The following is a 20,669-nucleotide window of genomic DNA, read 5'->3' on the forward strand; positions in this document are numbered from 1 at the left end:
CTCCACCCGAACCCGACCCGATCCGAAATTTTAGAATATAAATCTCACCCGACCCGATATAAAATAAGATCTTAATTAAAAAATAATAAAAATTTTAAGAAAATTAAATTATTATTCTCACGTCGGGTCAGATCGGATCAGATCGGAGTTTTTCACCTTCCACCCGACCTGACCCAATTCAGACCTTAAATTTTTTTAAAAAAAATCTGATCCTTTTTAATCGGACCTGAGCCCATCGAATTCGGGTTAAATTGTCCTATTTAGTGGCATGTGCTCTTCTACACTTCTTTGAGCGTGTACCTTCCTTAGATGACGTTTTTACTCATCATTTCCTTATTATAGTGCTTGTTCATTCTTCGGTCTTGATTTTAGATTGACCTTTTCATTATATATTCCAAAGACGATAGAGTCAAGTGACAACATACACGTGGAAGAGACGTTATGCTTAATGGACCGAATCTAAATTGTCGCAGGCCTAACCTACTCGTCTGTATATCATTTAAGTTTTTTTATATTTATGTATTTTTTATTAAAAATTTATTTTAATATTTATAGATTTCATATTTTTTTCTTTTTTAAAATTCGACTTATAATATAAAATATTATATTTGTCTCTAAATACATGGAATAGAACTTATTATTGATGTGTAGTTTCCCTTTTTCGTGGTTGTAATTAGGGATGGTAATAGGTCGGGTCGGGTCGGGTTTTTGGGTCACCCGACCCGAGAAGGAATGGTCCTCCACCCATGACCCAACCCGACCCGAAGAAAGTAAGGTTTCACCCGACCCGAATGTATGACTTAGAAATTCGATCCGACCCGACCCGAAATAATTAAAAATATATATATTTTTATTCAATAAAAACATTGATTTAATTGAAAAAATTATATATAGAGGGGTAATATTGTATTTATCCCTAAATATATAAGTAAAATTATATATATTTCGGGTCGGTCGGGTCGGATTTTTTCACCCTAAATCCGACCGACCTGAACAGTGCATTAAAAAAACCTGACCCGAATCCGAATTTTTTTTAAAAAAAATCCAACCTGGTCAGGTCGGGTTCGGGTTGAGTTGCCTTCCCTAGTTGTAATTTTGTCAACAATGGAGGCGATCAAATTGAATGTTGCCCACATATGTTTGCAAGCGGCTTCCCTTTTGGTGTTCAAGTCCCCAATCAAATTACTAAAGAGGGTTTCTTTGGCTAATCTTAAGTTTTCTCCATCGAAATCCAAGATGAACTTGTTTCAAATCTCATTGATCCTTTGGATTAAGCAAGGATTTAAATTTCGATTACGATTGTATTTTCAGTCACGTTACGTCTATCGTGGTTGTGGATATAACGGATGTTATTATAGTTATTGTGGGTATCGCGAAGGTGAATTTTTTTAAATGAGTTTATTCTAAAAAAAAACTGTTTTTTTAATTAAAATAGAGGAACAATAGCGAAATAACAACCCATTGAGATGATTTCGGATGCCACCGTGACTATAATATATATATATATATATATATATATATATATATATATAAAGCTAAGGTTATAAATTAATATATATATTCTAAATACAATTAATCATTTACCAATGAACGTTCAATCACACTGTTATACCTACTGGTGGTCAAACTCGTGACCTCTAAAAACTAATTCCTTTAACCATTGAGATAAGTTGATTCATGGATGTATGTATATAAACTAAAGACCAATGTAATATTCTGTCATTAAAAAAATTAAGGATGTAAAATTATAAATTTTTAAATGATATAAACTAAAATTATTAATAAGAAAAATATAAAAGAATATCTAATTAATATATAAATTTAGAATTTCTAAGAATATTCTTACCTTTAACCTACCACATTTTTTATCATGTTTTTGTAATATAATACTCGTCGTTTCGTGGTGGGTTGCAAGTAAGGGGTCTGTTTTAATTAAGTATAAAAAAAGAATATTAGGATGTTGTGGTAACTACTATAAGCTGCAATTAGTCCACGTGTCTGCTGTACTCGGGGCCCACATTGATCTGGGCTCTTCTCTCTTTATTATTTTGTATTGATGGGTTATTGATGGTTGGTTCAACTAAGCCTAATGTAGAAAATATGTTTGTATTTGGATTGATTGAATTAGATTCTTAATTGAAAATTTTAGGGCTTAATTATAAAATAAGTACCTAAACTATATCATTTTTCACGAATAGGTGCCTAAATTATTTTTTGAATGATCCATGTGTTTAACGTTACAAATGTTACCACTTTAGGTGCTCGGATCGTAACAATAATTAATTTTCTCCGTTAAGTGACACGTGTCACATTATAATAATTTTGAAATTTATTTTTTAAAAAAGGTAAAATATTATTATATTTATAAAAAAACCTAACTTCTCTCAAGTTAAAAAAAATCCCAAATCTCTAAATATCCTAAATCTTTAATCCTAAATCTCTTATGCCTCATCTCTCACTCTTTGTCACAAACGAGTTCAATCACCCTTGACTAGCTCGAACACAAATCCTTGCCAATTCAATTACCAAAGTAAATTGACAATACAATAAATAAATCAAACTTACCTAGTTTACCACTTCCACAAAACACGGACAAAACAATCGTTGTTTTCCCATAACGAATCGCTCTGCTACAACTTGTCACGTCCTCATAACATTCAAGCCGAAACTGTCGCAATATTAGAGTTAAGGTCTAACTGGACGTGCAACCTTAGACGCTTCTTGACAATTCTGAGTCTTCTCTGCGACTAAGTAAGCCTTACCCAAGCCTAGTGAGCATAAAAACTTACCAAGGTTAGAACCAAGCCTTCAAGGCTTCTAGGATCTGGAATCTTTAACACCAACGTGGCTACTTTAAGCCACTAAGATTGGACTGTGGTGTGGAAGTACAAACACAAATGTGACTACTCCTGGCCACCAAGAGAGGCAACAAGCACCAAGGGAATAAAGAATAAAGAACAAAAGAACAGTAGTAAATGCCTCAGAGCTTTGTTACTCTCCAAAAAGAATGAATGGAATGGATGAATGAATACAAATGAGAAGGAGATACTCTCTATTTATAGTTGATCACCCTCTCAATCAATGACCTAGATCGATTTACATCAATGGCTAAGATATGCCAAATTAATACAAAATTCCCTAAATCAAGAAAACTCAACCCAATCATATCTAATTACATCCATTAGTATGATTCTTTCTTTGGATAGGTGTTCACATTGGATATGGTGAGATTCTTCCACAATATCTTCATGAATTGTTCTCTTGCCATAATTACCGAGCTCCTGTGATCATCTTCAGATATAATGTCACTTTCCTTTTTTGCACGGCCAATGTGAACGGGCTCCACATTATTCTCCAAGTGATGGGCCAAGTCTAGTGGCCTTGGCAAGCCTATACTCTGCATAGAATCTCTTTAACAGACACTTGCATCAATGTCTCGGACCCAAAGATCACTACCCGTGACAATAAAAATGGTTTCTCGATTATAGAATATTGCTTTATTGAGTCCCTTAACTATTAAAAACTATACATTGGATCCTTACTATTAAAAATTATAAAATGGTCCCTCGACTATAAGGAGTTGTTTTGTTGAGTCCATCTACTATTAAAAGTTACAAAATGATCACTTGAATATCCATTATGTTCCAAACTCATCATTTTCTGTTAAAAAATTAATGATTATCTGAATTGGACGTTAACGTATTAACTGGGATATGATGGTTGTTTAAGATCATGAGATCAAATTTATCATATCTCGGTCAGCATGTGATCATACAACTCATATTACCATCAAATTTTTAATGGAAAAAAGGACAAGTTTAAAACATATGAATAGTCGAGTGACCATTTTATAACTTTTAACAGTCAAGGTACTCAACAAAGCAACTCTCTATAATCATAGAACTAATTTGTAATTTTTAATAGTCATGGGACTTAATAAAATAATATCTTATAATCAAGGGATCATTTATGTACTCTACCCTAAATTATTATAGTGTAGATGATAAAGGAAAATAACTTAGGTGGTGTTTGTTTTCATTGTGCAAGCTCTTCAAACCACTTATGTCTGCGTCGCGCAGACCACGCGTAGACATTCACAGACTGTTTGTTTTTTAGAAGACATAAGCCTTTCAAACGTCTGCGCGAGTTCTTCTTAGTGCAGACTTGGTTTTATGCCTTCAAAGGTCTTCAAACCTCTTCAAGAACAATTATAAAATATAGTTATTTATTAAAATAATTTTAAATAATTTAATAAGTTTATTTATTTTAAAATAATTTAATAAGGTTATTTATTTTAAAATAATTTATGTTAAAATAATTTATTATAAAATAATTTATTTTAAAATAATTTATTTTAAAATAAATTATTATAAAATATAGATTGATTTATTTTAAAATAATTTATTTTAAATAATTTATTAGTATGGATTGATTTATTTTAAAATATGGATTGATTTATTTTAAATAATTTATTAGTATAGATTGATTTATTTTAAAATATAGATTGATATATTTTAAATAATTTATTAGTATAGATTGATTTATTTTAAATAATTTATTAGTATGGATTGATTTATTTTAAAATATGGATTGATTTATTTTAAATAATTTATTAGTATGAATTGATTTATTTTAAAATATGGATTGATTTATTTTAAATAATTTATTAGTATGGATTGATTTATTATTGTAGTTGTATAGATTGATTTATTTTAAATAATTTATTAGTATGGATTGATTTATTTTAAAATATGGATTGATTTATTTTAAATAATTTATTAGCATGTATTGATTTATTTTAAATAATTTATTTGTATGTATTGATTTATTTTAAAATATAGATTGATTTATTATTGTAGTGATATGAATTGATTTATTTTAAATAATTTATTAGTATGGATTGATTTATTTTAAATAATTTATTAGTATTGATTGATTTATTTTAAAATATGGATTGATTTATTTTAAATAATTTATTATTGTAGTTGTATAGATTATTTAAATTTCAGTATTGTAAAACTAAAATTATTTAAATCTCAGTATTGCAAAACTCTTTTAAGTTTAAAAAATCAGTTTATTTATATTTCAGTTCATTTTAGCAGTCTGCAGACGTTAAAAAACAAACAGTCTTCTTCTTGCAGACTGCAGACTTTTGGTCCACCTCTTCTGCTATAGATGCCTACGGATATGGTCCGCAGACTGCAGACCTTTTACCTCTGCAAAAACAAACACCACCTTAACTTGATGTTTTTTTATGCGTGTGTTATTGCTAAAAAATGGTAATTCTTTTTGAATTTTTAATTTAAATATAGTATAGAATAAAAAAGTATATGAAAATTACTTTTGTTTTGGGTAATTTTTAACTAAATTTGTATTACTTGACTTATGATATTAACTTTTTATTGAATTTAGTAAGAGATTTTATAAATAATAGCTATAAATGTTTGACATTTATTTGATTTAAGAGTGACATAACGAAAGATATATTAAAATTAAATTTAACTTTTTATATAATATTTAAACTATTATTATTCTTTTAAATTAAAGGTTATTATATGGTTAAATATACTCGAATTTATAGTCTCTTAAATATTATAACAATAATAATAACAATTTTTTTAATCTTTGCAGAAGATTAAGGGACTGTTTGTTTGGCTCTGAATAGAATCATTCAGCGTTGAATGTTGAATCGTTCAGCATTTAACGTGTTTGTTTCTCACCTCTGAATGATTCAGTGCTGACTGATTCAACAAAACAGTGCTGAATGATTCAGTATCAAAGTACATTATGAATCCTTCAGAGACATTATCAAACAACATGTCACATTCAAAACTAATTCATACAGAGTCTCTGAATCATTTAGCATTTGAATCATTCAGCGTTTAATCATTCTGAAGTAAACAAACAATCCCTAAGACTTGTTCATAGTAATAGTTAGGTCATTTGCTTTGATCAAAGTGCACCATGCATATATAGAGACGAATCAAGATCGAATATTGAGATGTTGAGAGAGGCTAGGTTACTTAATTTCAAAAAAGGAAAAATTAAATATTTAAAATTTAAGAAAAAATTTAAATTGAACAAAATTTAAACCAATAGGGACTGAAACTATCATTGGACCAAAACAATTTGGGGGAAGGCCCCTTCATTGACGCATGTAGAGCCGTGGCAAAACTTTTTTTTTTTAATTTCTTACGGAACTAGAACCGTTGGATGAGTAAAAATAAATGATTGAGATTAAAAACAGGAGGATTAGGATGGGATCCACAACATTTTAGGTTCCGATAAGAGAAATTAAAAGCTGATACTAATCAGGAAGATCATGCCATTTTACAAGTTAGAAGTTACCTGTAGAAAGAACAATGATAATGGTCCATTGCCGAAAACATAATACAAGCAAGCTGAAGAGAGAACAATCCAAGTTTTGGCACTACCTGTTGATCTCTCCTTGAAGAGTCGATGCTCGATCGGGGTTCGAGTTCCTCCTCCTTGGAGTTCCTGTCAACGAATATGAAAACACGAAAACAGAAGACAATGTTAAGCTGCGGAAGTAGTTTAATGACCTTAACCGGGACTTGACGACGAGCCTGTAATAAAAGTGACAGTTTCTTACAGTTATTACTGTGGTGGGAAGCTAGGCTATGATCGTCAACCTGTCGAGGCCTTTTCGTTTTTCATGATCATATGGAATGATTTCACTTTGTCCTCTGCTACTATCTCCCTCAATACGTCGTCTTCGATCTTTTCTGCTTGCCATTGAGACGGATCTTCGACGAACGCTTCGCTAAAAATCATACTCGATACCCATTCTTTCCATGTGGTCCGACGGTACTTGTCCTCCTCGAGTGTGCCTGTTGCCAACAGCTGATACACATACACAACCTTTTGCTGACCAGGCCGAAAAGCACGCGCAATTGCCTGCTTTGTCTTGGAAGGGTTCCATTCCGAATCCAATAAGATCACCCGCGACGCGGCTGTCAAACTAATGCCTTCGGCACATGCTGTAATCGAAGCGATAAGTACCCTCGAAGCACCACCTGGTTCCTCGAACTTGTCCATTACTCGTCCTCTCTCGAATAGCTCCAAGTCCCCTGTAAGGACTAATATTTCTCTACCCCTCCGCCATCGGAAGATTCTCTCGAACATATCCGCAAGCAAATTAATGGGGGCGATATTGTGGCAGAAGATGAGAACCTTTTCGTTCTTGATGATTCGATAAACAAGGTTCAAAACAAACATTACCTTGGAACCTTTTCTAAAATCTATCTTCATCATCTCAAGCTGCATCAACTCTTCTGGACTGAAAAATTTAGCACTACAGTTCGAAGTCCGGACCAAACTAGGATGTATCGATGCGAGTGTTATCAGAAGTTCCAATTCCAATGGATAGCCAGTATATGTAGACATTATTTTGTGGAGTTTTACCAAAATCTCATGTTGTATGTCCGTTGAGTTCATCATTAGGGTGTAAATTTGTAGACCTGGGAGGCAGTCGAAATTCCCGCCTTCATATACGTCGATGAATCTGTTTGTGATGTTCCTCAACATGTTAAGACCTTGCAGCCTCTCGTCTCCGACGCCAGCATCAATCTTCCTAGCGATTTTGTCTAGGAAGAATTTTCTTGCTCGGTTTTCTAACAAATGGCGAGCTTTGTCGAACCGCTTCTTTTTCTTGTATTTCGGATCTAATTGCCTCAAAACTTCGTGCACGAATTTCGGCCTTGCGAGACACAGGGTGTTGAAATATTCACAGAAGTTGTTCTGAAATAATGTACCCGAGAGCAATATCCTCAGATCTGTCTCGACTTTCATCAAAACCTTTCTCAACCTCGATTTAGTACTTCTCGGGTTGTGCCCCTCATCCAATACCAGGAGCCCCGGACTTTCACGCAGCACCTTAGCCATGAATTTTCGGTGCTCGAACTTTGCATCTTCTCGCATTAACGTCAAGAACGAAGTGTAGCCCATCACAAGAACACTCGGTTGAGCATGCCACTTCTGTATCTTGTCGAGACAATCCAAAACATGCATAACATCTTGACTAGGTCTCGGTACTCCGTGAAACTTCATCGAGTTCTTGAAGACTCGATAACTTTTACGGCCGTGAATTAAATGAACCGGTACCGGGATTTCCCACTTGATGAATTCCTTGTACCAAATGTATAGAGTTGTCTTCGGAGCAAGTACCAAAGGCCTCTTTCCCGGGAATAGCTTCAAGTAGCTAGCAAGGAATGCGATAATGAGAAACGTCTTACCGGATCCCGGTGTATGAGAAACTACACAACCGCCGGTTTTCTTTGAGGACTGTTCCATAAGTTGAGGTATCAAAGAACCTGCTATATTTAGCCATAGGAATTCAAAGGCCCTTTTCTGGTGGAAGTGTAACTTCTTTCTAAGTTCGGGGATCAGCGCCCATACATTATCGCTTTCGTCCGATAATGGTGTTCCTATAGAAGAGTAATTGCAGAAAAGATTCAAGCCCTCTTCTTCATCTGCTTTATGCTCCGGCTCATCTTCGTAGCACGTTTTACCGTCTGCTGCTATCCAGCTTTTACGTTCCAGCTAGAAAATGGAGAACATTTTATCACACATCTAGTAGAGCAATGAAAAATAACATGCAATGGAGCAATAGGAGATGAATAAAATGAGGTAACCGGAACGGCTTGCAGTCTCGAGTTTCGAACTTACAAATGGTGCAGAAACATGCTTTATTTCAGTGCTAACAAAGCCACAGATACGACATAGAACCCCGACTTCATCGTCCAGCTTGAATTCATGCCGGCAACTTTCACTAGCTTTCCGAAGAGACTCGGCAGATACTCTTGCCTGAGAATCATTCAATTTATAAAGGTACATATGCATCAACAGATTATCACATAAAGCAAGAATTTAATCCATCAGAAGTTTCGAAAAACTCTACCTCGTCATCGTCGAAGTAAGTCGATGCCATACATAGTTCCATTTCTCTCCACAACATTTCGTTTTCCGACATTTCTTCCTCCTCCTCAACCTGTGGTTGTTCTGGTTCTGTTTTTCTATTCATTTCCGCGGTTTTTGCTTCCTTAAACTGATTCCACCGGTCGATAATGTGCGACTCGTCTTTTATTGATGTAGAATCAATATTCTTCATATATGAATTTATTAGTTTATTGTACGCACCGGCACTTAGAGTTGTCTTTTTGTAAGTTTTCGGATCATCGAAATCGTTCATTCGTGTTTGAGAAGATCGATAACTTTTACTCTGTACTTTCGATGGTTGAGGTCTTCCCTTCCAAGCATTTCCACCATCCATATAGTCTAAAGCAGAAATCTTCTTCTGCTTGTTCGCACGGCAGCACTTCATTTTATAATAATACGTAGAGAGTTGTTCGATCTCTTCCGATAAATTTGTCGGACTTCTCAGGACATGCAAGTTTTCGGAGGCTAGAGCATCGGTTTTGGAAGACACAGGAACGATAGCAAGATCATTCTGATGTTTACTCCGATTAGTCCCCCGAGGTCTCCCCCGACTTCTGCCACTCGATTTCTTAGAAGTAGTCACATCTGATTTTACCTCCTTCGGTGTATTATTATTGTTTGACGTGACATCTCGTGTTTCAGGTAGGGTAAGTTCCTCCGAAGGACTCGCATTCATGCATAACAAGTGCGATATCGGCATATCCATATCCGCTTCTTGCTCGTCTTGCTCTTCTCTGCGGATGCTTATTCTATGCGCAGCTGTTAGATAAAATGTAGTCTCTGTCCCTGGAGGGCCATCATGACCAATGAAACGCTCCGGTTGCACGAACCTGCGTTTAGAGCGTCGCAAGTTCATAGCATCATAAACCGGCCATTGCTTGGTCTCATCGGCTCTAAAAGCTGCATCGACTTCATTATTTTCGAGGGGATCGAACCTGATCACATTGGAAACGGAAATACCATTCTCTGATGTGATATTTACCGCCTGGAGATAGTTATTATATCTTGAGGGACTCTCATCATCTTCAGCTAGAATTTGATACACAATCTTGTTCTGCACGGACTTGACATCGAATGCGATCTGCTTCGAAACAGACGTAACGAGCAGCCACGACATGTCGGATGAGAATTTCCCCAAAAATAGCTTAGTTTTCTTCAGTGTCGAGCAGTCCTCTGAGACATTCCATCTATAGTGCTGATCATCACATGGATGCTTTTCGAGCTTTTGTAGGATACGAATCTGATCAATTCCTACCACTTTAGTCTCTGTGTTAACAGTTCCTTTCTCCGAACCGAGAGGAGCACGGTTAACATAGAAGTTTATGTAGAACTGGCACGAGCATTCGGAATCGTGAGGCTTCCTCTCGATGGAACTTATTTTAGCATCAACCAACACCTAAAACAGAAACAAAGTCATTAGATTGAAACCGGAATCATCTATGTTTACGAAAGTATAACTTACAGGCTCCGGAGTGTCTTCATCTTGAGTCTCTGTCTGCTCTGGGAACGAAAGGACGCATATATCAATACCAGACCTCAAGAAGCAAGTGCAATCTGGCAAAGTTGCCTGACGAGACCTAACACGAAAATCGGCGAACGGTTTCTTCTCGATCAAATATTGATCATCTATAATATGTAGAGTCATGTATCCCTTCTTAATTCGTATGAGTTCCACAGCATGCCACGAGTCTCGGATGAAGACCTCGAATGCTGTCACGGGAGAAAATCAATAGGGTAATACAAAAACAGAACAGTGAAGAATAATGACAGTACCATTATGTAACATGTTAGAGACAAGATGGAGATGAATCAATCTTCTATACAGACTAAAAATTTCAACCATTCGAAGATCATTATTTACTTTAAAGATCGGGACCGATCGATCTTCCATATACCGACCTTTTTCGATCTTGCAAGCGGTAAACTTGGCTATTCCCCTTCATTACTAGCAAAATGTCACAAATATATACCTAACATGCATGATAAACAACTCGAAAGCTACACAATCTGTTGAAACCTGATGAGTTCCGATTCGAACCCGAAAATGCAGATTGTTAGGAGGTAGTAATGCTTACGATATTCGTGGAACGAATGCTCCGGGTGATATAAATGCCTTTTCCTCATTGTGTTATCAGTTCTGCAACAAAATGAATACATCACAATCACATATATCTGCAAAACTTGATTAAAAAGAAGCCATTTTGAAGCTCATCCAAGCAAAAATCAAGCTCATGGTTACATGGAAAAGAATGGTAAAAACTAAAAAGTACACTGATAGAACAAGTAATAATCTAACAAACATCTTCTTTCCAGGCTAAGAATGCCATGAAAATTCCAGTAAAACTAGTAACAGCAGACGGTAAATATTCCACTTTACCTAAAAAAACAGCAGGATCAATCAAATATTTCCCTATAAAGTAAAAATCTTCACCATTTTCATGAAGAAGGAAAGGGGATTGATAAAAAACTGCAAAAGAAATATCAGACTTTACCATAAAAAGTAGATTATATTATTATACAATTGACAGAAACGCAACTCCCCATTTCACGCATGGTTTAATCCAAGTTTTACCAAAATTCCAATTCCAAAACTGTTTCCATGAACACTATGAACACAAAGAAGCCCTCTTTGAGATGATCAAATGAACTGAATACAGCTGAAGACATGACATGATGATCAATGGAGAAAAATGAGAGCTTGAAGTTAGCATTTACCTGAAAACTGAATCTGGGTGTTAAACCAAATCAGATTCCAAAGAGATTACTGCAACCATTTAACACTGAAAGAAAGTGAGGGGAAAAAAGGGGGACAGAGATGAAATGATAGACAAGGACAGTGGGGGCGAAGAGTTCTATAAATAAAATATGTGTCTGAAAATCTGGGGTTCTGTGTAAATGACTTTATGTTGTTAATTTACATGACCTCAACAAGTTAAAAGAGGTGTAGCCCCAGCAGGTAGCAGCGGGCAAGGATGGCAAAATTTGTAAATAAGGAAAGAAGAAGAGGGTATTAATGGGGGGATGACGGTTTTGTGAATGGACAGCGGGGATTGACCATCATTGGTAGTTGAGTTTTCATTGCAGAATATTTAGGGCCACCACCAAAGGGAAATTTATTTTTAAAATCTCAAATAAATAATTATTTAAAAAAATAATACCTTCTAGAAATTATTTTAAAAATAGTCCGAAATCATCCACATAGAACGATCCGGTTTATAAATCATGTATTAAGTCATCACACCCTTTAATACGAGAGATACGTTCAATGTAGACGTATTTTTCAGACAAGTTAATAAAATAATTAGATAAAATGACATCGCGTATTGCGAAGCGCGAGATACTCTTTATGATTCAAAATATTACGAGATTTATAGAGACTTCACGGCCTGTAAAGCGTGAGGTTCTTTCAAATTCCATATAACAACTTAATTAATAATACCTTTTATAATCCAAAAATTATATTATAATAAATAAATATAATAATAATAATAAGTAATAATATTAATTATTAAATATAATAAATAATTAAAATATAATAATATAATAATTAAAATATAAAATTTATAAAAAAATAATTATAATATATTTTGTAAAATTTGAAATAATAAAAATTATATTATAATAAATAAATAAAATAATAATAATAATTAATAATATTAAATATAATAAATAATTAAAATGTAATAATATATAAATATAGTAATTAAAATATATATTTTATAAAAATAATTATAATATATTTTGTAAAATTTGAAATAATGAAAACTTATTATAATAAATAAATATAATAATAATAATAATAATAATTAATCATATTAATTATTAAATATAATAAATAATTAAAATATAATAATATATAAATATAGTAATTAAAATAGATATTTTATAAAAAAAATAATTATAGTATATTTTGAAATTTTTGAAATTTGAATTAAAGCAATCTCGCATATTTCATAACGCGGGGTAATAGGAATTTCGTGTTTTCAGTACCTCACGTCTTGCAGGACGCGGGTTGCATTTAAAGCTGTCATTCCCCGAGTGTGAGAATATCTATAAATTAGGCCCTCCACTCCTTTTCATCACCATACCAGGTATTCCTTTCATACATTCAAAGATTTCATATCATGACGGCGAGTCTATTAAAACATGATCGAAGTCACATACTCGATTATTGGAGGCGAAATGATAAGGTAAATTAATTAATATTATTTTTATTTTTTACTATTTATTTATTTATTTAATTTTTTTGGTATTTAAATAATTTTTTAAAATTTATATTTCATAGGGATACGAACGTGTATTAGAGTGCCGTATAAATCGTGTGACACCGTCCAATACGGATATTATTGAGTATTTACATTTAGCGATTTTCAGATATATCAGTAGTATAACTGATGACGGTGTGAAGTTGTATCCTCCACTTATCAATGCGTTAGTGGAAAGATGGAGACCACGTTTCATTTACCGTGTGGGGAGACAACTATTATCTTGCAAGATGTAGCATTTCATCTGGGACTGCCTATTGATGGAGTGACTATTATTGGTGTCGTCGGCGCCCCTAGAAATGTATGTAAAATATTGCTCGGAAGTGATCCACCTGATGATGCATGCGATTGTGGAAAAATAAAAATTAAATTTTTGGATGAAAATTTTAATAACCTACCCCATAATATGGAACATAAAGTTAAGGAGATAAATATAAATGTTTTTATCTATGAATATTAATTAATATTCAATTTATATATTTAATTTTTTGAAAATTAAGTAATTATATTATTTTATTAATTTTTAAAGTTATTTGCTCGTGCACATATATTACGAGTTATTTGAGGATTTTAATGCCAGACAAATCCCAAAATAAGATGTATTTAATATGGTTGAATCATTTACAAAATTTGAGTGATTCAAGAAATATAAGTTGGGGTCGACATTTTTGGCATTTTTGTTCCGACAATTTTGTAGAGCCGTAGATCCGACGAAAAATGTCATTAGATGGTGTTTATTGTAGATACAGTCGTGGGCCTGGATTCGAATGCCTTTTTATACCCGATACTTAAAACACATGTCCTATATGAATTTCTATTACTTAAGAGGTAAAAAATTATTTAATTTTTATCTATTTTTATAATATTACTAACAAATAATACAATTTTATTGTATTAATGATAAGTGAATTGATGAAACCTCTCACACCCACTTACCAACACATCAACAAGACTTCAAATTATTGATCGATAAGTTTGGACATCAGGTAATAAAATATTTTTCCTTTGACTTTTATCTTACAATTTTAGAATAATTTAATTTATTTAAGGTTTTTAACTAACTAAGTTATGTAATTTTAATTATATAGTTCCTGTGGACGTGTTATTGCAATGTTGATATTGTCAATTGTACTGCATGAGGTTCTGGTGACTAATGCGCCCATGTACATCGTGTTAGTCTCGTTAATATTGTATGAGATAGTCGAGTGGCATCCTATCGAGCACGTCCTTCGACAATTTAACTGTATCCAATCAATTCCGTCACATCCACCTTGATTGGATGACTTGTACTGATTGACGCGACAAGGGGAGATGAAAATTAATTGTCGGACCATAATGCAATTTATATGAACTAGTGGGTTTGATGATTCGAGAGGACGCCCATGACTCAACCCATCTCCGACCACAGCATGACATACGATTATATGCGGTGGTACGAGTTATATAGGATGCCACATATATTGACTGATGAGGAGCGAGCGTGATAATTATATGTTCCTTCACAAAGTCACTCACGGATAGGAAGACAACATGGGGAGAGTCAAGGCAGAGAAAAAGAAGACAACAAGATGTATACTCCTCACTAGCAACAACACAGAGACCTCCTCATACACCGCTGACACACCCTAACCCTGTCTTCACCTGCTCGACTTAATTAACATTTTAGCAAATGGGGCAGTTCTCAGAAGGTTTACTCTCCGATGTTGTTGACCAGTTGAATTCACCACCGATATAATTTGTGGCTAACTTTGGATCCGATATTGTTGAGCAGATGCCGTCGCATAGCATATTCTACACTGGTCTCGGTTCTAGTGCCAGTGATGGATCGATTCCATATATAGATGTCGGTTCGAATGATGATGATATTACTGAAGAGGAAGAAGAACCACAATTATATCCGCGTCGGACTCGTCGTCCAACACGATGTTGAAGTGGTAGACATATGCATTATTAGTTGTTCTTTATTTTGTTCTTCAAAATTGAAATATTTGTATTAAACTATTTTATTTTGAGTTAATGAAAATATTTTTTATTATGCGAACTATTTTATTATTTTGTACTAAACTATTTTATTTTGAGTTAATTGACTACCGATATTTATCGAACAATTTTTAATTATGCGAACTATTTTTCATTAGTCGATTCATCTTAGGAATTATTTTTATAATAAATTAATAAAAATATGTTTCAGTGAAATTCACACTAGGGCTGAGCAACGAAACTGAGAAAACTGGAAAACCGACACGAATTGAGTAAAACGGTTCGGTTCGGTTCGAATTTACCTTTTACGGTTCGGTTTCGGGTTAGACACACGAGTGTCTTAATTCGGTTTAGTTCGGATTTTTCATATGGAACTCACTTGTTCCATATTGAACTGAATAAACAAGTTTGCACTTCAAACTAATGTCTAGCCGGTTACCCACTTACTCCTAATGACCTAATATTTAGCCCAATTAAAGTATGTTTAATAATATTTCCGGTTTATCAAAAACTGCATTACCGATCTGAATCGAACCGAAAAAATCGATTTCACATATTTCAGTTTTTATACCATTCAGTTTCAGTTTTAATTTTAAAAAACTGTTTATTGCGGTTCAATTCAACTTTTATTAAAAAACCGAACAGAACTGAATACACCCCTAATTCACACCCAGCAACCCGCGATATATATTGTACGTTAGCATAACTGCGCATCTTGCAAAACGCGAGATAACAAGATCTCGCACTCTGCAACACATGAACTATTTAAAATTCACGTCTTGCAAACTGTGAGATTTTTCGACAATAAAAAACCACAATTCAGTATTATCGGGTAACAACTCAACTAAAATGCTCAACTAAAATGTCGAGGACAGAAAGCCTTATTGCTTTGGTATATTATGATTAGGAATGGCAACGTGGCGGGTTTTGCTCCCCTCATCCCCGTCCCCGTCCCCCGTCGGGGATTTTTTTTTGCCCCGTCCCCGAACCTGACCCGAAATATTGTACCTGATCCCTAGAAAAACCGTATTTTTCATCAAAAAAAGAAAAGAAAAAACAATCACAAAAAATGGAAAATTAGCCTACATTATTTACAATTCAAACTACAGTCACAAATTCAAACCCAATTAAAAATAATTTCCTAAACTCCAAAATAAAACACATACATAATTAAAAAAAGCTAGGGTTTATGGTTTAAATGTTTAGGGTTTATATTATATAATTAATATAAAAATATACAATATTATATATAATTAATATAAAAAATATAAAATATTGTATATATATATATATAATCGGGGCGGGGCGGGGATACCTTGCCATGAACCTGAAAAAATCCATGATACCCAACCCGACTCGAACTTGGCCGGGTTTTGGGTTTCCACGTTGGGTACGGGTCATTCTACCATCCCTAATTATGATGGCGAAATGATCGGTGATGCATATTCCAGTGTTGTGTTTCAGTCTGCACACACTGTTACAATAACGCTATCAACGAAGTTAACGTATAACAAGTTTATGAAGGAATTAAAGAAAAATGTCACACATGCTCGCAGTACAAAATCGTTACCCTTGAAGTATTGATTGTCTACGTCGTTAAAACCATTAAGGTACTCGATATACACCGTTAAGGATAATAGTGATGTGTAAATGATGGTCGACACTCGTAATATATTCATTTGGAGGGCCGATGGAGTTGTATGCATTGTTTTCGAATGCTGATGATGATACCAGTGTGCCAAGTTGGAGACGAGCGGAGTTCGAATTTGATATAACTATTGACAGCTCGACGGTAAATTTGAGAAATAACTTTAATTTATTAAGCACACACGATACACAGAACGATTTTGGTGCATCATCGTCTTTGATACCAAGGCATTCTTGCATTTCTAGATTCGAGTTTGACTTGAACATGCCACCAACGCAACAATCCACGTTTAACTCGTTCGATGATGTCTCATCTGGATAATATTCAATGTATATCCCTGCTACAGATGACGTTTCAACACATATGGGGGATATTATTTTACTATTGTGCGTGACGTTGGTCTTGGAGATCCGGTTCGAGACCCATCTCATGATTGAAGAACATTTGTAGCTGTGACTAACTTTGATTTAAACGAGGTTGAACTGCTCTGCTTTGAGGGGGACCATTATGATGAATAACGACTAAGGGAACCTAGCCCCAATGGTGATAAGTTAGGCCCCTTCTATGAAGAACCAGAAGACCTTGACATGACACTATAAGATAAGACAACGAAGAATACGACGCGGCTACAATGATTTCACATGTTGCAACGTCTCTTTCTTATTATCAGCCACCATTGCACTTTATAACAATTGATACGGAAACATTCAAAGCTCCAGAATTTTCCCAATTCCTACACATTGAGCAATACAATCAACATAGTGATGGTGATCTCTATGTTAGAATGGTTTTCATGTTAATATAATATTTTAATTTTTCATTATTTATTTTGATTTGTTTATTGGTAAGTTGGCAATTTTATTTACTCTTTTCATGATTGACTTTTAGGACAAAAGAACAAGTTGTGGATGCAATCAAGAACTACAACATACATTCGCTCCGTTACATCAACTGTAAAAAAAACTTATGCGGATAAGTACATCGCTAAATATCTCCACAAGAAGTAGGGATGTAATTAGAGGGTTCGTGATCACAGTTGAAGTCGATGAATAACCTTTGGATAATCACAAAATACGTCCAACCATATACATGCACCACCAACATCTTGAATCAAGATCATCATAACTTGGATGTGTATGTGCTTTCTTAAGCCTTCATTCCGCTACTCAAATAAAATCTACATATTACTGTTGCGACATGTATTGCTTCAGCTACATCGCTATACGAGTACACAATTTACTACCACCAATCATGGTATACAAGGTTTAGGGCCTAACAAAAATTGTTCGGCCAATTGGAGGAATCATATAATGAATTGCAACCATGGCTTAAACTGATGCAGAAACACATTCCGATAACAGTTGTGAAATTGGAAACAGTCCCGGCGTACGAAAATGATCATGTTGTACAAGGTGTATGCCAATTTTACTGACTATTTTGGACTTTTCCACAATGCATTAATGTATTTCGAAACTATAAGCCGGTTGTTCAAATCGACGGCACTTGGTTATATGGATTATACACTCAAATTATGTTATTGTTAGTTATACAAGACGACAACAGAAAAACTTATCCCATCACTTTCGCAATTGTTGAAAATGAAGATATCGACTATTGAGACTTTTTTCTTACGAACTTACAAACATATGTTCTATCATTTGTGATACAGGATAGAAATGATGGGATTTGTCTTATTTCTGACAAAGTCGCTGGTATAAAATACACACTATGTCTTATGTGTCTGTCTTGCCAACCCCCAATATTTATCACCAGTACTATTTACGATATATTACCGTAAACTATTTGCAGAAGTTCAAGAGTCAAGATGAGCGTCTAATGATACTTCGAATGGGTACGACTTTCACCCTTTTCGATTTACAATATCTTTACAAAAATTATTTCAAATTAATTGTTCCACTTTTTATTGATAGGTTACACATAGTCCGTACGTGAGTTTGAGGACCTAATGCAATAAATTCGACACGTGAATTTTGATGGCTTCAATTACCTTGCTAGAATCCCAAATAAGAAATGGATTCGATCATTTGATGGGGGTAGACAGTATGGTTACATGATAATGAACTTGGATGAGGAAATAAATTCATCACTAAATGATGTGCGCCATTTGCTTATCATGTTTGTTGTCAAAGTGACATGTTATCGACTGACAACCCTTTTCACAACCTCAGGAAGGCAAGCAGTTGACTAGATGGAAGTGGCCACCAAATCCACCCAGACCTCTTTAGAAAATTATAAATATTTCAGCAGCATTCCAACGCGATAGGTGCCATATGCTTATCTCACGAAATGTCATTATTTCGTGTATCATAATTTGCGAGGCCATTAGAAGGCACACAACACAATACATACATGGTTAATTTATATAAAAAAATATGCGAATGGGGACTCTTCCAAACTTTCAAATACCTGTGTGCGATTGCAGTTGTTTTTCTATTCGAATACCCTACATGAGATTCATTGATCGGGTTTACTTACTTGAAAATATATGTATACGAGTTCTCTCTCATTGGAAATGAATGGGATCCGAATGAAACTGATAATGAACCTACAATACGACCAAATTATGCACTACAACAAAATATCGATCGTTCACAGCCAACCCATATTTTTTGTGATGAGGATTTGGTCGAACTTCAAGAGAGAACCAAACAACTGAAATTATGCTCTATATGTAGGAATCCCGGAAACACGAAGAACAAATGTCCCAATCGCTCAGGCTCACGTCAATAAAATGGGATTTTTGCATTATTTCTTTTTTTAATTAACAACACATATTCCTTTGTTTTCAATTTCTTTTGATTTCTTCATGCACTATATCATGCATTCCATCTTTTTCCAACACGATTTTTTCTTCAATTAAAATATCTCGTTTGTGGCCAAACTAGCCTTAACATAAATATAAGTTACAATACTATACCTCTAAGCATATAAATTCTGAAATCACTCATATTTACAAGTCATAAATAACATTCCAATGTCTATCAAACCATTTTTTTTCTTTTTTCATTCGCAAAACCATGATTTCTAACAATTTTCAACGTCATTTTTACCCCGCTTAAAATATCTTATATATGATATTATAGTCACCTTAAAAATAAATTGCAACACTACACGTTTATAATTAAAATATAAAAAATTCAGTTTCCCACCCGGAAATAGTTTCCGAACAAGGCTATGAATACTAAAATGGGTTAGGGAATTGCAAAGAATCTCACGCTTTGCAAGTCACGAGGTCCCCCATAAATCTCGCAATATTTTGGATTATAAAGGGTACCTTGCGTTTTACAATGCGCGTGGTCATTTCATCTAATTGTTTTATAGGTTTACCTATAAAGTATACCCACGTCAGACGTATCTCACGTATTAGAGGGTGTGAGAACTTAACACGTAGTTTGCAGACCACGAAGTAATTCCATGTGGACGATTTAGGCGTTGTTCTTTTAAATAATTTTTGGAAGACCTTAATTTTAATTTTTTAAATAATTATTAATTCGAGGTTTTTAAAATAAATTTGCCACCACAAAAAGTGCTGTATTTTGCTGATTAAAAATGGGATTTTTTTTCTATACACCAGCCTGTCAGAAGCACGTGTAGGATGAAAAATCATAACTGCAGTGACTGAAAGCTGAATTTACTGGGAATATATTTCCCTTTTCTTTCTTCTCATTATAGAAAAAGTTTGCATCCCCCCCCCCCCCCCCCAAAGCTTCTTACAAAAATGATAATGAAATTTTGTTTAACCATTGTCGCTGAACTTGGTCAATCTAATGGTAAATTAGTGGGGAATACGATATTAA

At 34.1% G+C, this 20,669-nt stretch overlaps 1 protein-coding gene across 1 annotated transcript; it reads right to left on the bottom strand.

Moving 5' to 3' along the window:
• Positions 1-6,328: 6,328 nt before the first annotated feature.
• LOC120151773 (SNF2 domain-containing protein CLASSY 1-like) lies at positions 6,329-11,909 on the bottom strand. The gene is made up of 7 exons (XM_039164133.1): positions 11,674-11,909; positions 11,034-11,095; positions 10,421-10,668; positions 8,921-10,354; positions 8,689-8,826; positions 6,614-8,562; positions 6,329-6,498 (listed from the first exon to the last, which is right to left on the bottom strand). Exons 2-6 carry the CDS (start codon positions 11,080-11,082, stop codon positions 6,649-6,651), a joined length of 3,783 nt encoding a protein of 1,260 aa, XP_039020064.1. The 5' UTR covers positions 11,083-11,095; positions 11,674-11,909; the 3' UTR covers positions 6,329-6,498; positions 6,614-6,648.
• Between the last annotated feature and the right edge of the window lie 8,760 nt (positions 11,910-20,669).

The sequence above is a fragment of the Hibiscus syriacus genome, unplaced genomic scaffold (genome assembly GCF_006381635.1).
Source record: "Hibiscus syriacus cultivar Baekdansim isolate YM2019G1 unplaced genomic scaffold, ASM638163v2 tig00111069_pilon, whole genome shotgun sequence".
NCBI lineage: Eukaryota > Viridiplantae > Streptophyta > Magnoliopsida > Malvales > Malvaceae > Hibiscus > Hibiscus syriacus.

Coding starts and splice junctions, on each gene's coding strand:
- LOC120151773 (XM_039164133.1), bottom strand. CDS start 11,082: ATGAGGAAAAGGCATTTATATCACCCGGAGCATTCGTTCCACGAATAT. Junction 10,669..11,033: donor GCATTCGTTCCACGAATATC/GTAAGCATTACT, acceptor CTCCCGTGACAG/CATTCGAGGTCTTCATCCGA. Junction 8,827..8,920: donor CTTACTTCGACGATGACGAG/GTAGAGTTTTTC, acceptor AATGATTCTCAG/GCAAGAGTATCTGCCGAGTC.